At 49.4% G+C, this 14,738-nt stretch overlaps 1 protein-coding gene across 1 annotated transcript in view; it reads left to right on the plus strand.

The window, feature by feature from the left end:
- The window catches only part of kcnj19a (potassium inwardly rectifying channel subfamily J member 19a), a 100,318-nt gene extending 87,852 nt beyond the window's left edge, over window positions 1-12,466 (plus strand). The window contains exon 3 of the mRNA XM_056287339.1: window positions 11,808-12,466. Coding sequence (XP_056143314.1) covers window positions 11,808-12,466 — 659 coding nt within the window. The remainder of the gene's footprint in view (window positions 1-11,807) is intronic.
- Window positions 12,467-14,738: the final 2,272 nt, after the last annotated feature.

Consider the following 14,738-nt stretch of genomic DNA (forward strand, 5'->3'; position numbering starts at 1 on the left):
AAGATGTCTCTACCAGGTGGAACAGCACCTATTATATGGTGACTCGCATGCTGGAACAGAGATGGCCACTGACTGCGACTCTGTCTGACCCGGCAGTAACACAGAGAGGGAAACAATACCTAGACCTCAAAGCAGATCAGTGGACCCTGCTAGATGAACTGGCCAAAGCTCTCCAGGCCTTTGAATGTGCCACTGTCTACTTGAGTGGTGAAAGCTATGTGACAGTCTCCGCCCTGCCTCCACTAGTCAGAGGGCTTTTGAAGTCCACCCACACTGCCTATGATACAGCTCCTGTGCAGGCCTTCCAGGCGGCTGCTTCAGAGGAGACCACTGCACGCTGGTCAAGAGAGGTCACCATCACAGATGATGACCCAAGCAAACAGATCATTGCAGCTGCACTAGACCCACGATTTCGAAAACTGAAATTCCTGACACCAGAGGAGAGGTTTACTGTTCAGAATAAAGTACAAGCTCTGGCCCTACAGTCCAAGGATGGGAGTACTGTGAATAACCAGCACACCAGTGGGAATGAAGAAGCCACAGCAGCATCAGCTGACAAGGATGCCACAGACTCAGCTGAGGGAACTCCAAATAGGTCTGTTTCAGCTCTCGATTCACTGCTTGGATGTGACTCAACAGACAGTGACAGTGAGACCAATGATGAACAGGATGCACGCAACCAAGCGATCAGTAATGAAGTGCTGATGTACTTCGGAGAGCAGCCCCTCTCAAAGACAGAAAGTCCCCTGTCTTGGTGGAAATTGAATGAGGCAAAGTATCCAACCCTTGCATCACAAGCCAAATCGTTTTTGTGTATTCCAGCTACTTCTACTCCCTCTGAGTGTCTCTTCTCAGCAGCTGGGAACATCGCCTCAAAGAAGAGAGCCAGCCTCACTCCAGAGCACGTCGACATGCTCACGTTCCTGCACTGCAATTTAAAGCGTTTATGAACTGCATGAGATCAGAGTAAGACACACATATACACACCCACAGCTCCTCTCACTCACACACAGCAAACAAAAGACCTACAAGTCTGTCTGATCTGACTCATCCTCCCCTCCTGTTGGAGATGGTGGAGCCTAGTGAGTGGATCCACGTCCCCCTCCTGGACCAGGTTAACAGCCCCATCAGAACCGCGGTGCTGGGGCAGAGGCTGCTATTTTGAGTTACTTTTAAAACATTATTTGCACATTATCTTTACGTTTTGACTTGCACTTTAATTTGCATTATTTAATTTATTTACTTTGTTTTTATTATGATTGATAATGCATTTACTTTCATTTGTATTATTTAATGTATTTATTTAGTTTTCATTATGATTGATGATGCATTTGATTAAACAAGTAGCTCCAAAACAAGTTCCAAATTCAAATGTTTCATGAGTCATTATTTTAATTCGCTATGGGATCGTGTTATGTTAAGGCAGAGACACAGGGCGACATTCACAGGTGTGCAGACTTAAGCATGTGAGGTAAAACATGCACTGGAGCCCGGAAGAGGATCCGCGCCCTCAGGAAGCAGAGATGGAGGGTGTGAAATAAATAATCGTTAGATTAGTCGACTAATCGAAAAAATAATCGACAGATTAGTCGACTACCAAAATAATCGTTAGTTGCAGCCCTACTGCTGACCCAGATTGGGGATGTTGTCAGGTGGTGGAAAACACTTTGAGGAGCTCCTGAACCAAGCTAACATATCCTCAGTGGAGGAGGTAGAGTCTGAAGACTCCCCCACCCATATCCCTGGCAGAGGACTCTGAGGTAGTTGAGAAGCTCCTCGGTGGCAAGGCACCGGGTGTGGACATGAGATTCGCCCTGAGATGATGAAGGCTCTCGGCATTGTTGGGTTGTCTTGGCTGACACGCCTCTTCAGTGTCATGTGGAGGTCAGGGACAAGAACTGGGGAGTGGCAAACTGGGGTGGTGGTTCCCATATTTAATAAAGGGGATCAAAGGGTGTGCTCCAATTATCAGGGCATCACACTTCTCAACCTCCCTGGGAAAGTCTAGTCTAGGGTGCTGGAAAGGATGCTCCGACCAGGAGGAAAAATGTGGATTCCATCCTTGCTGTGGAACAACGGACCAACTCTTTACCCTTGCAGAATTACTGAGCGACGCATGGGAGTTTGACCAGCCAGTCTACATGTGTTTTATGGACTTGGAGAAGGCTTTCAACTGTGTACCCCAGGGCACTCTGTGGGGGTACTGCAAGAGTATAGGGTATCGAAGCAGTTGCTACAAGCCATCCGGTCCTAACCAAAGTGAAAGCTATGTCCACATTCTCGGCACAAAGTCAAACATGTTTTTGGTGGGTGTCCGACCTTGGCACAGCCAAGGTAAATATATACTACTACAACTACTACTTTCGGCTGCTCCCATTAGGGGTCACCACAGCGGATCATCCATTTCCATTTCTCCCTGTCTTTTGCATCTTCGTATCACACCAGCCACCTGCATGTCCTTCCTCACCGCATCCATAAACCTCCTCTTTGGCCTTCCTCTTTTCCTCTTCCCTGGCAGCTCCATATTCAGCATCCTTCTCCCAATATACCCAGCACCTCTCCTCCATATATGCCCAAGCCATCTCAATCTTGCCTCTCTTGCTTTGTCCCCAAACCACCCAACCTGAGCAATCTCTCTAATACAATTGTTACTAATCCTGTCCTTCATCACTCCCAATGAAAATCTTAGCATCTTCAACTCTGCCAACTCCAGCTCCACCTCCTGTCTTTTCGTCAGTGCCACTGTCTCCAAAACCATATAACATAGCTGGTACCCTTCTGTTGCAAATCACTCCTGACACTCTTCTCCACCCTCTCCACCCTTCCTGCACTCTCTTCTGCACTCCCTGTTACTTTGGACAGTTGACCCCAAGTATTTAAACTCATACACCTTCGTCACCTCTACTCCTTGCATCCTCGCCATTCCACTGGCCCCCGTCTCATTCAAGCATAGGTATTCCATCTTGCTCCTACTGACTTTCATTCCTCTTCTCTCCAGTGCATACCTTCACCTCTCCAGGCTCTCCTCAACCTGCACCCTGCTCTTGCTATAGTTCACAATGTCATCTGCAGACATTATAGTCCACGGAGATTCCTGCCTGATCTCGTCTGGCAACCTGTCCATCACCATTGCAAAAGAAAGGGCTCAGAGCCAATCCTTGATGTAATCCCACTCCACCTTGAACCCATCTGTCATTCCAACCGCACACCTAATCATTGTCACATTTCCCTCATACATATCCTGCACCACTCCTACATACTTCTCTGTAACTCCCGACTTCATCATTCAATACCACACCTCCTCTCTCGGCCTCCTGTCGTATGCTTTCTATAAATCTACAAAGACACAATGTAACTCCTTCTGACCCTCTCTATACTTCTCCATCAACATTCTCAAAGTAAACATCACATCTGTGGTGATCTTTCATGGCATGAAACCATACTGCTGCTCGCTAATCATCACCTCTCCTCTTAACCTAGCTTCTGTTACTCTTTCCCATATCTTCATGCTGTGGCTGATCAACTTTATACCTCTGTAGTTACTACAGTTCTGTACACCGCCCTTGTTCTTGAAAATTGGTACCAGTGTACTTCTTCTCCACTCCCCAGACATCCTCTTACTTTCCAATATTGTGTTAAACAATCTAGTTAAAAACTCCACTGCCATCTCTCCTAAACATCTCCATGCCTCCACAGGTATGTCATCAGGACGAACTGCCTTTCCATTCTTCATCCTCTTCATAGCTGCCCTCACTTCCTCCTTGCTAATCCATTGCACTTCCTTCACTATCCCCACATCATCCAGCCTCCTCTCTCTCTCATTTCCTTCATTCATCAGCCCCTCAAAGTACTCCTTCCACCTTCTCAGCACACTCTACTTTCTTGTCCCTTTTTTTGGGTATATGGGTATATAGAAATATATTCTAATAAGGAAAACAAAATGTATTACTCCCATGGCTGTCTCTTTATTGAGTTTTGCCAAATCCCTTGTTATCAAAACATTGCATGTATTATATTTTTTCTTTTCAGCTGGTGTATTGAGCAAAACAGCGCCCTTCTGTAGTTGATATCCCCTGCGCTGTTTAGTGGTCAGTGAAATGCTACCATTGTTAGGTTTCACGAATGAAGACCAGAGGCCAGTGTAGCGAAACCCAAAAGGACAGACATACAACAGAGCACCGGGATAACCCGAAGCGCGATTTAATGAAGGGAAGAAAAACAAACAACACTGCCACAGGGGATAATGACAGGTGAGTCTCAGGTGGGCGTTGTTGAGACGATGTGCGCCTGGCCAGAGCCCTAGAAAGAAAGAGTTGCGTCAACTCTGTAGACGTCAATGGGCCAATTATTTAACAGCAATGGCGGCTCATGGGAGTCCCGGATAGTTCCAAACAGTGCGACCCGGGGCAATAGGATTTCTATTGCGAAGGTATGTTTCTCGCATTAATCAAAGGTTAATTTAAAGGTAAGAAGCTACAGTTGACATTTTAATGATGACCATTTTACAAGCACGTTTGAATCAAATTAACGATGTAATTTAAAGCATGACAGCTCGTCAATTCCTACACATGCGCATAGAATATGTCACGTTGGAATATATCTATATATAAATGTAAAAATCTGAAAATACTGGTTAGTAGTTAACAGAAATCGCGGCTAAGCAGTTCATTTAAATGACCCGCCAAGCTTCGTTTGGAACTATTCGGCGGCTACGTTAACCACGTGACCCTCTCGCGTTCTAACCCCTCAATGACGCAACTCTCTCTTTCTAAGGCTCTGCGCCTGGCTACCAAAGTCCGAATCCGTAGAGCAAGGGCTTGTCCGAGATCCAGGAAGTCAAGTCCGAATAGGAGGGGTCCAGGTAGAGAGGCACGGAGGGAGATCGCTGGAGAGGTCCGGGTGGAAAACGTGAAAGTCGCTGGGGGCGAGGAGCTAGGGAGACGCTGGGAGGGAAAAAATGGAGACACAAATATAGACACTGGAAATAAACAGAATAGCAAGAGGGCAAGTAACGCTGGAGGGCTTGTCAGAGCTTTACCGCATGATTCAGTACGTAGAAGCACGGAGAGACATTCTGGCAGGCTTATTTTAGAGGGCTGCCTGCCAGACCATGTCACCACCGTCGAGGACCGTGGGGGGTGGAAGGAGCTTGGACAGGGGGAGACAGGGGGCTGGAGGCTACCCGGTTTGAGGTGAGAGACATGGAAAACGGGATGGATTTTGAGTGAGGTAAGGAGATGGAGATGCACCGCCGAAGGGTTGGCGATTTGGTCGATGGTGTAGGGGCCGATGTAGCGGGGAGCCAGCTTCCGGTTGAGGGTAGGGAGGGGCAGATCCCGGGCCAGGAGCCATACCCTCTGGCCAGGTCGATAGGCTGGGGCCGACACTCTCTGCCGGTTGGCGCTGCGCCGGGCCCGCTCTGTAGCTCGCAACATAGTGGCCCGGGCCGTCTTCCAAATGCGCCGACATTAGCGGAGATGGGCCCTCGTGGACGGGACCTCCACCTCCAACTCCTGACGGGGGAACAGAGGGGGTTGATAACCAAGGGAAGACTCAAAGGGGGACAAACCGGTAGCCGAACTCTCCATGGAGTTTAGCGAGTACTCCACCAGGGCAGGTACTTGCTCCAGGAGGCGGGGTTGCTGGTGGTAATGCAAAGCAAAGCCGCCTCCAGGGCTTGATTGGCCCGCTCTGCCTGCCCATTGATCTGGGGGTGATAACCGGAGGAGAGGCTGACCGTGGCCCCAATCCCCTTACAGAAGGCCTGCCACACCTTAGAAGTGAACTGGGGTCCACGGTCAGAGACAATGTCCAGGGGGATGCCATGGAGTCGGACGACATGGGAGATGAGAAGGTCCGCCGTCTCGGCTACAGAGGGGAGTTTGGTGAGGGCGACAAAGTGGACGGCCTTGGAAAACCGGTTGACAATGGTCAGAATGGTGTAATTGCCTTGGGACACGGGGAAGCTAGTTAAAAAAGTCCAAGGCAATGTGGGACCAAGGTCGGCTGGGGACAGGAAGGGGGCGCAGGAGACCTGCTGGAAGGTGATGGAGAGCCTTGCTGCGGGCGCAGGTGGTGCAGGCTCCCACGAACTCCCTGGTGTCTGCCTCCATGGTGGGCCACCAGAAGCGCCTGCGGTTGAAGGCTGCCGTTCGGTGGACACTGGGGTGGCAGGCAAAACCCCCACTCCAGCACCTGGGGCCGGACAGAGGGAGGCACAAATAGCCGCTTCCGGGGTCCATTGCCTGGGTCGGGCTGGGCATGCTGGGCCCTTCTCACCACCGTTTAGATGGCCCAGGTGACGACCCCTCCCTACCCGGGCCGGGAAAAGGATGGTGTCTGGGACGCCAGGGGACGCCTCGGGAAACAGATGGTAGAGGGCGTCTTCCCTGACGTTCTTGGTGCCCGGGCGGTAGGTGAGGGTGAAGTCGAACCGGCTGAAGAAGAGAGCCCAGCGCGCCTGCCTGGGGTTGAGTCTCTTAGCCGTGCGCACGTAGGTCAGGTTCTTGTGATCGGACCATACGATGAATGGCTGCCCTGCTCCTTCCAGCCAGTGTCTCCACTCCCCTAGGGCGGCGTGGACAGCCAGCAACTCCCTGTTGCCGATGTCGTAGTTCTTCTCCGCAGGACTGAAACGCCGGGAGAAGAAGGCGCACGGGTGGATCTTCTGGTCCTCCTCCGGCCGCTGGGAGAGGATGGCTCCGATGCCCGTGTCCAACGTGTCCACCTCCACAATGAACTGCCTGGACGGGTCCGGGTGGGCGAGCACCAGAGCCGTTGTGAACAGCCTCTTCAGGGCCGAGAAGGTGGCCTCTGCCTCTGAGGTCCAGGAGAAGGGGCGGAGGGTGGAGGTGAGTGCAGTGAGGGGGGCGGCCACACGGCTGAACCCCCTGATGAAGCGCCGGTAGAAATTTGCGCACCCCAGGAAGCGCTGGAGTTGCGTCCTGTTGGTGGGCCGTGCCCACTCCTCCACCACTCGGGTCTTCCTGGGGTTTGTGCGGACGAGCCCCTTCTCCACGATGTGGCCAAGGAACTTCATGGAGGCAGAGTGGAACACACACTTCTCGGCCTTCACGAACAGCCTGTTCTCCAGCAGCCGTTGGAGGACCAGGAGGACATGCTGGTGGTGTTCCTCCTCAGTCCTGGAGAACACGAGGATGTCATCCAGGTACACCACCACAAACGTGTTCAGTATATCCCGGAGCATGTCGTTGACCAACGCCTGGAAGACGGCAGAGCATTGGTGAGGCCGAAGGGCATAACGAGGTACTCGAAATGCCCTAGGTGGGTGTTGAAGGCCATCTTCCATTCATCCCCTTCCCGGATGCGCACCAGGTGGTATGTGCTGCGCAGATCCAGCTTGGTGAACACCGTGGTGTGAGTGAGTGGCTTGAACGTGGAACTCATAAGGGGGAGTGGATATTTAGTTTTAACTGTGATTTCATTTAACAGTCGATAATCTATGCAAGGCCTCAGGCTGCCCTCCTTCTTTGCCACAAAAAAGAAGCCCGCTGCCACCAGGGAAGATGAGGGCCTTATGATTCCTGAGGCCAGGGACTCTGTGATATAATTGTGCATAGACTCCTTCTCCGGGACAGATAGGTTATACAGCCAACCGGTGGGAAGGGCGGCCCCAAGAAGGAGATCTACGGCGCAATCATAGGGACGGTGAGGGGGGAGGGAAAGTGCACTGTCCTTACTAAATACAGGGGCTAAATCGTGATAAATGGGAGGAACACCAGTGAGATCCGTGGGAGGAGGCACGGGTCTGAGGCCGCTGGACGGAGAGTGGGCGGAGCGAAGGCAGTTGGCATGACACGCAACGCTCCAACCCAAAATCCGCTCCAGTAGACCAAGAGATGTGGGGATCGTGCCGTTCCAACCACGGTCTTCCTAACACCAGGGGCGCTTTTGGGGCATGCAAAACCAAAAAACGCATAGATTCAATGTGATTTCCTGAAAGAGTGAGAGTGAGGGAAGCAGTGCTGTGTGTGATCTTACCAAGTGAACGACCATCTAGGGCTTGGGCTGTGAGGGGTGCGTCTAGGGGGACGAGTGGAACGCCGGCCTGCCGGGCCAGTGAGATGTCCATCAAACACTCGTCCGCCCCCGAATCCAGGAGTGCACCAATAGAGAGTGAGTCGTTACCCCAGGTGAGAGTTACAGGAAACAGCTGGTTGTGCTCCTTCTTGGGCTGGGGCTGTGGCGGGGTCGTCAGGCTCACTAGGACACCCCTTGCTAGTGAACTGGGTCTTTTTGGGCGAGTCGGGCAGGCCTTGACGTAATGGCCCGACCTCCCGCAGTAGAGGCAGAGGTGGTCGCGCATCCTCTGCTCCCTAACCTCTAGCGGGAGCCGTGACCGACCCAACTGCATGGGCTCCTCCTCTGGCTGGGATCCAGAAGACACCCAGGGTTGCGAGGGGGAGTGTGAGGGTGGAGAGAGCCCGTGGGACGCTGACCCAGGGAAGGCACCGGTAGAACGGATGGGGGTTGGTCTATGGGAGGGCCCAGTGCGCGGGGCGTGTTCCTGGCGCCGCTCCCGCAGCCGTTCGTCCATCAGGAGGGCGAGGGTGATGAGCTCGTTGAAGGAGGCAGGGCGGTCCTGAACGATGAGGTCTTTGAGGGGCTCGCTCGGCGCCCTCCTGTATGCGCTCTTGAGCGCAGTGTCATCCCACCCACTGTCTGCCGCGAGTATCCTCACCTCCAAGGTATAATCTGCCACCGACCTGGCTTCCTGCTGGATGGAATGGAGGCAGCTGGCAGCGTCCTGCCCATCATCTGGGTGGTCGAACACTAGACGGAACTCACTGCGGAAGGCACCATAGTCCGAGGCGAGCCGTTCGGTATGGCCAACTGCCGCTATGGCCCAGCTGAGGGCTTTGTCGGTGAGGAGGGACATAACAAGGGCTACCTTGGTCTCTCCTGTCCTATACCTGGCTGGCTGGTGTTTGAACAGGAGCTCACACTGACCAAGGAAACCCCTGCACAGCTCGAGCTCCCCACCGTAGGCCTTGGGGCAGGGAAGGTTAGGCTTGAACCGGGGGTCCAGTGGGGGTTGACTTGGAGGAGGGGGAACGTCAGGACTAGGAACGGGGAATCCGGAGGCCGGGCTGGGGGCCAGAGCAGGGTGGTCGCTGATCTTGGACACTGCCACAGTCAGAGCAGCGATCTGGGCGGAGAGTGAAGCAAGGTTGCTCGCCGAGGTATGCGAGTTTGCCTGGAGCCCGCTGATTTCTTCAGTGATCCGGGAAAAGGCAGCGCTAAGCTCAGAATGGAGTTGGGTGAGTTGAGTGCTGTGATTCTTTACCACTACCTCGAGAGCTATAGGGTTCTGGGGCTTAGGGGCTATAGCTCCCTGAGCGACCGCCTGCCCCTCGGGTTTGCTTTGGCTCATTCTGGATTCGACGTTCTGTTACGTTTCACGAATGAAGACCAGAGGCCAGTGTAGCGAAACCCAAAAGGACAGACAGACAACAGAGCACCGGGATAACCTGAAGGGCGATTTAATGCAGGGAAGAAAAACAAACAACACTGCCACAGGGGTTAATGACAGGTGAGTCTCAGGTAGGCGTTGTTGAGACGATGTGCGCCTGGCTACCAAAGTCCGAATCCGTAGAGCAAGGGCTTGTCCGAGGAAGTCAAGTCCGAATAGGAGGGGTCGAGGTAGAGAGACACGGAGGGAGATCGCTGGAGAGGTCCGGGGGGAAAACGTGAAGGTCGCTGGGGGCGAGGGAGACGCGGGGAGCCGTGGAAGTCGCGGAGGGAAAAAAGAGACACAGGAATATAGACACTGGGAACAAACAGAATTGCAAGAGGGCAAGGAACGCTGGAGGGCTTGTCAGAGCTTTACCGCAGGGTTCAGTACGTCGAAGCACGGAGAGACGTTCTGGCAGGCTTCTTTTAGAGGGCTGCCTGATTGCCGCAGGTGTGCCTGATGGATGATGGCAAATACCTGGTGCAGCTCAGCGCTCGTCTCCTCAGAGCGCAAGCCGAGCGCTCGGATGTTTCCGGCATGTCCGAGCTGGGGGAGTAGCTTAAACGTGCCAGGGAGGCAGCTCGGGGCGGTGTAACCACAACAACCATTACTCAAAGGAGGCCATCTTTCCTGGCTTCCCTTAGCGGGAAAAAAAACGAAGTTTTAGCCAATCAGATTGAGGCTAGGCTTGACCGAGCTCAACATTTAATCGTCAATTCATCGTTTAAAAAAAAAACGAGGGCCAGGATGAACCTGGCTTCTCACCAATCAAAGCATTGTTGTCGTCATAAAAACAAAAAATGCATGCACTTAATCACCAACCATCTAGCCTACTATATGTAGTGCGGGCAGAACCCGTTCCCAAGTTAGCTTAGAGACGGGGACCTTGAGTTTCTCGTGAAAAATGATTTTACTAAGCTTGCATTTGGGCTGTAACTGAAGATCAAAAAGAACGGTAGGCCTACCCCATGATATGCAATAAATATTCAATTAATTGTGATACCCAGAAAGTTTAATAAGTTCATCTGCAGACAATATTTAGTTGGAGAAATGTTTCATCACTCATGTAATAAGTGACTTTGTCAGTCTCAGCTGACTGCAGGTATCCCCAACCTTAATAACAGCACAGTTGCATAACGACCAAAACCAACCATTGTTTTCATATGTCTGTGAATGTTCTCATTCATCCAGGTCATGGTTATCCAAAGGAGTTGAATCAAGTGAAACTGGACTTGGTATATATCCGTGAAGACGTTTCGCCTCTCATCCAAGAGGCTTCCTCAGTTCGTGCCTTTCTGACTAGACCAAGCTAGTCTGACTGGCTGGTGATGAGACTAAGAATTTATCCTCTAGGAGTCGTTGTCCGAGCTATAGATGTCCATGGCTCTTTGTGTCCCGATGTTTACCAACGCCCGTCGCTAACAAAGCCATGGATATGAGTGGCTCTTTTGTGTACCGATGTTTGGACGCACCCGTCGTTATCGGAGCTATTGATATGCTTTTGATTTGTTTTCATATGCAAATTGCCGTGAGCATTAATTAGTCATTGCAATTTGCATATGAAACTGATCGCTCGTTTCAGTTGTGATGCAACTGTGCCAGTTTCAGTCGTTATGCATCAAACAATAACGAATAACTGAAGTAAAAACGATGTAAAGATAGGAACCATGGCACCTAGTATTGATGTATTGATGTAAGTATGGTGCTATAAGACTGCTTAGAATGATTATAAACAACTAGCATATATCACAACACAATATTAAGTGATATACTCCTATCTCACCTCAGTTAATGGCAGATAACGTCGGTTTTGCTTCGCCATGGAAACAGATAAGTCACTGCTTTGGATCGAGAAATCATTACATCAGTGCAGAAAAGACAAGAGAGAGCAATTGATTACATGTGACTTGTTATGCTATAGTGAGATTCAGCTGTTTCTGTCCCTCTTTCTTTCCCTGTCTTACTCTGTCTGTTTTTCTAACTCTCCCTCTCTGTATCACTTTTTCTGCTAAGAGGGTTACATAGATCTGCTAATTATATTCTATTAGTATAGTTTAGCTATTTCAGGAATAGGTCTCCTATAATGAGGTAAAATATTTATTGAAATCTCTAATAATGGGAAATGCAGGATGTGGAAATACTCCATAAGTAGTGAGAAACAACAGAGAAGATGGGGTGATAGGCAAGAGTGCTGATATTTGCTTTCCCCCTGTATAATTCACAAATAATTACTGGAGCGTCAGCTCCATACACTTTTAAATTCAAGAACAGTGTTGAAAAACATATGTTATTACATGTTATTACAGCCTAATGAATCTTTCTTTCTGTTCAGGTATGACATGCCAGGCACGGACATCATACACTGAGGATGAGGTTTTGTGGGGCAATCGCTTCCTGCCCGTCATGTCTCTAGAAGAGAGCTTTTTCAGGGTGGACTACTCCCAGTTCCACAGCACATTTGAGGTGCCCACACCACCCTATAGTGTCAAGGAGTATGAGGAGAAGATTTCACTGCCATCCCCACAATCCACTCCCACCCCTGCGCTTGGTGAAAGCCGTGGAGCCCGTCGAGACCGGGTCTTTTCTGTGGACTGCATCAACACTGCAGAGGAAAGGCGGCGCCGGGCAGGAGCTGGAGGTCGAGTACCTAGCAAGCTCCAGAGGATGAGCTCTTCCGGAAAGGAGGACCTGCAGAAAAAGGTGCTGCTGCTTAACTCCCAACATATTGAAAAGGCCTGCAGTACGGGAGACCTGCCCCTTAAAGTCCAACGCCTCAGCTCGTCTCCTGGACCTGAGACTGAGACGCAGCTTCAGCTCAAAGCCCTTAAAGTGGGCTTTGAACCTATGACCCAGTCAACAGGTGACCTGTACCAGGACAGCCAGCCACCTGGGACTCTTTCAGTCCCCATGCAAAGCCCGTTGCTCTCAGCAGGAGGGAGGCCAGAGGACAATTTACCACCAAAGCTACAACGGATGAATGCTGATCGCTGAATCAGCATTTCTAGATAGACCCTCACCCACAAGCTGACCATGCCTTCCACTGCCGTCTGACAATAGACAGACATGAGGCCATATGAATGAAAGCAGATTTAGAACTATACTTTACCCTGAGAGATATGGAAAAGAAGAGAGTGATGGTTTACTAACAGTTTTTTTTCACTCTTCATTTTAAAGACACAGCCTTTAGTGGTATTAGAGTGGTTTTAAGTTTAATAGCAAATGTATTCATACAGGCTTGTTTAAATATGCTCACATTCACTCACTCACAAAATTACACACACATTCTTTGAACTTTATTTCATATAACTGTATGACAGCACTGCCAACAAAGAAACACAATGAATAACTAATGCATGTGTACACTAGACCCATTTTTATGCACCTCTGCCCTTCATGGTTAATCTCTTAGTTTTGCCCAAATATGAATATGCTATATTGACAATAATTGCCATTTGAGCTTTCAATTTCTTGTGTTTTTGTTATCACTGACACTGCTGTAATTAAATCCTGGCAGAAAAAGTTTCTGTTTTTTTTCATAATTTGTGAACTCTTCATCATCGCTTGTACAACAGTATATCCGGTAGACAACAATATAAGTAGCAAGTGCAGAACATTTTATATGGCATGTTGTTCATGTTCTTATTTTTGCCTCTAGCAAATAACGTGTTCGGCAGTAGTTTCTCATTATTCTTCAGAGCAGAAAGAAAGCAGGTGATAATGGGCAGCACTGCTGCTGATAGAGAGAAAGAGACGATATAAAGGACATGACTGGTGTAATGGAGAATGGAGTCTCATTATAGGCAACTCTTCATTTCTGATAAAGAAGTAAAAGTGGTCGCTGAGGCACACATACACTCATATGGACACACATACATACAGTGGATATTGAAAAAAAATCTACACAACCCCGTTAAAATGGAAGGTTTTTGTGATTTAAAAAAATGAAACCAAGATAAACTTGAACTTTTTCCATGTTAAATGTGAAATTGCAACCTATAAAATTCAGCTGAAAGATTAAGTGAAACCTTTTAGGGAAAAAAAACCCAACTTAGAATAACCTGGTTGCATAAGTGTGCACACCCCTAAATTAATACTTTGTTGAACCTTTTGAAGTTTTTACAGCACTCGGTCTTTTTGGGCAAGAGTCAAACAGCTTGGCACATCATGACTTGGCAATATGTTCCCACTCTTCCTTGCAAAATCGTTCTAAGATCTGTCAAATTGTGCGGGGCATCTCCTGGAGGCAGTGTTGTTGGGCCAGAAGGGAGCAGTCCTCCCTCTGATCCTAATTAAAAAAAAAAAAATCCCAATGCCCCAGTGCAGTGATGGGGACACTGTGCTGTAGGAGATGCCATCCTTTGGATGAGATGTTAAACTGAGGTTCTGACTCACTGTGGTCATGGCACTTGTCACAAAGAGTAGGGGGTTCCCCAGTGTCCTAGCAAACTTCCCACCCTGGCTCTCTCCATCTAGCCACCTAATCATCCCCCCATGTAATTTGCTCAATGATTTTTCCCTCTGCACCTCAAGTGAGCGTTCTGGCACAAAATGGCTGCCATGCATTACCCAGGTGGGTGCTGCTCATCGGTGGTGGTTGAGGTGAGTTTCCCCCCTCAGTGTGAAGCACTTTGGGTGTCTAGATACAATCCATCATTACATGACATTGCAACAATGTAAGGTGCATATGGGTGTGTTAGCTATTCAGCAACCTGACTGTCTGTGGAAAGAAAAAAATACTGAGATGGGAAGTGTGTGATTTAATGCTCCGGTAACGTTTTTAAATGGAAGGAGCGAGAGCAGGACATGAACGGGGTGGCTGATGATATTTTGGGCTTCCCTTTTGCAGCGAGTGGTGTAAATATTATGAAGTTGTGGTAGTTCTAAGCCAATGATTTTTGCTGCTGTCTTTACAGTCCCTTGAAGTAGTCTGCAGTCCTGAGCAGTTCGGTTGCCAACCACACTGTGATACAGCCTGTCGAGACACTCCATGGTACTGTGATAAAAGTTCATAAGAGTTTTGGTACTCATACCAAAGCTCTTGAGACTTCTCAGAAAATACAGTCTCTGCTGTGCTTTCTTGAGGATACAATTGCTGTTGCGAGACCATATGAGGGTGTCTGTGACATATAAACGGAGAAATCTAAAACTGTCCACAGTTTCAACAAATGACCTATTGATGGAAATAGGAATGTTATTTTTTCTCATGTTTTTAAAGCAAACAATGATTTCTTTGGTCTTGACATTTAGAGAGAGATTTTTTTTT

The sequence above is a fragment of the Lampris incognitus genome, chromosome 10 (genome assembly GCF_029633865.1).
Source record: "Lampris incognitus isolate fLamInc1 chromosome 10, fLamInc1.hap2, whole genome shotgun sequence".
NCBI lineage: Eukaryota > Metazoa > Chordata > Actinopteri > Lampriformes > Lampridae > Lampris > Lampris incognitus.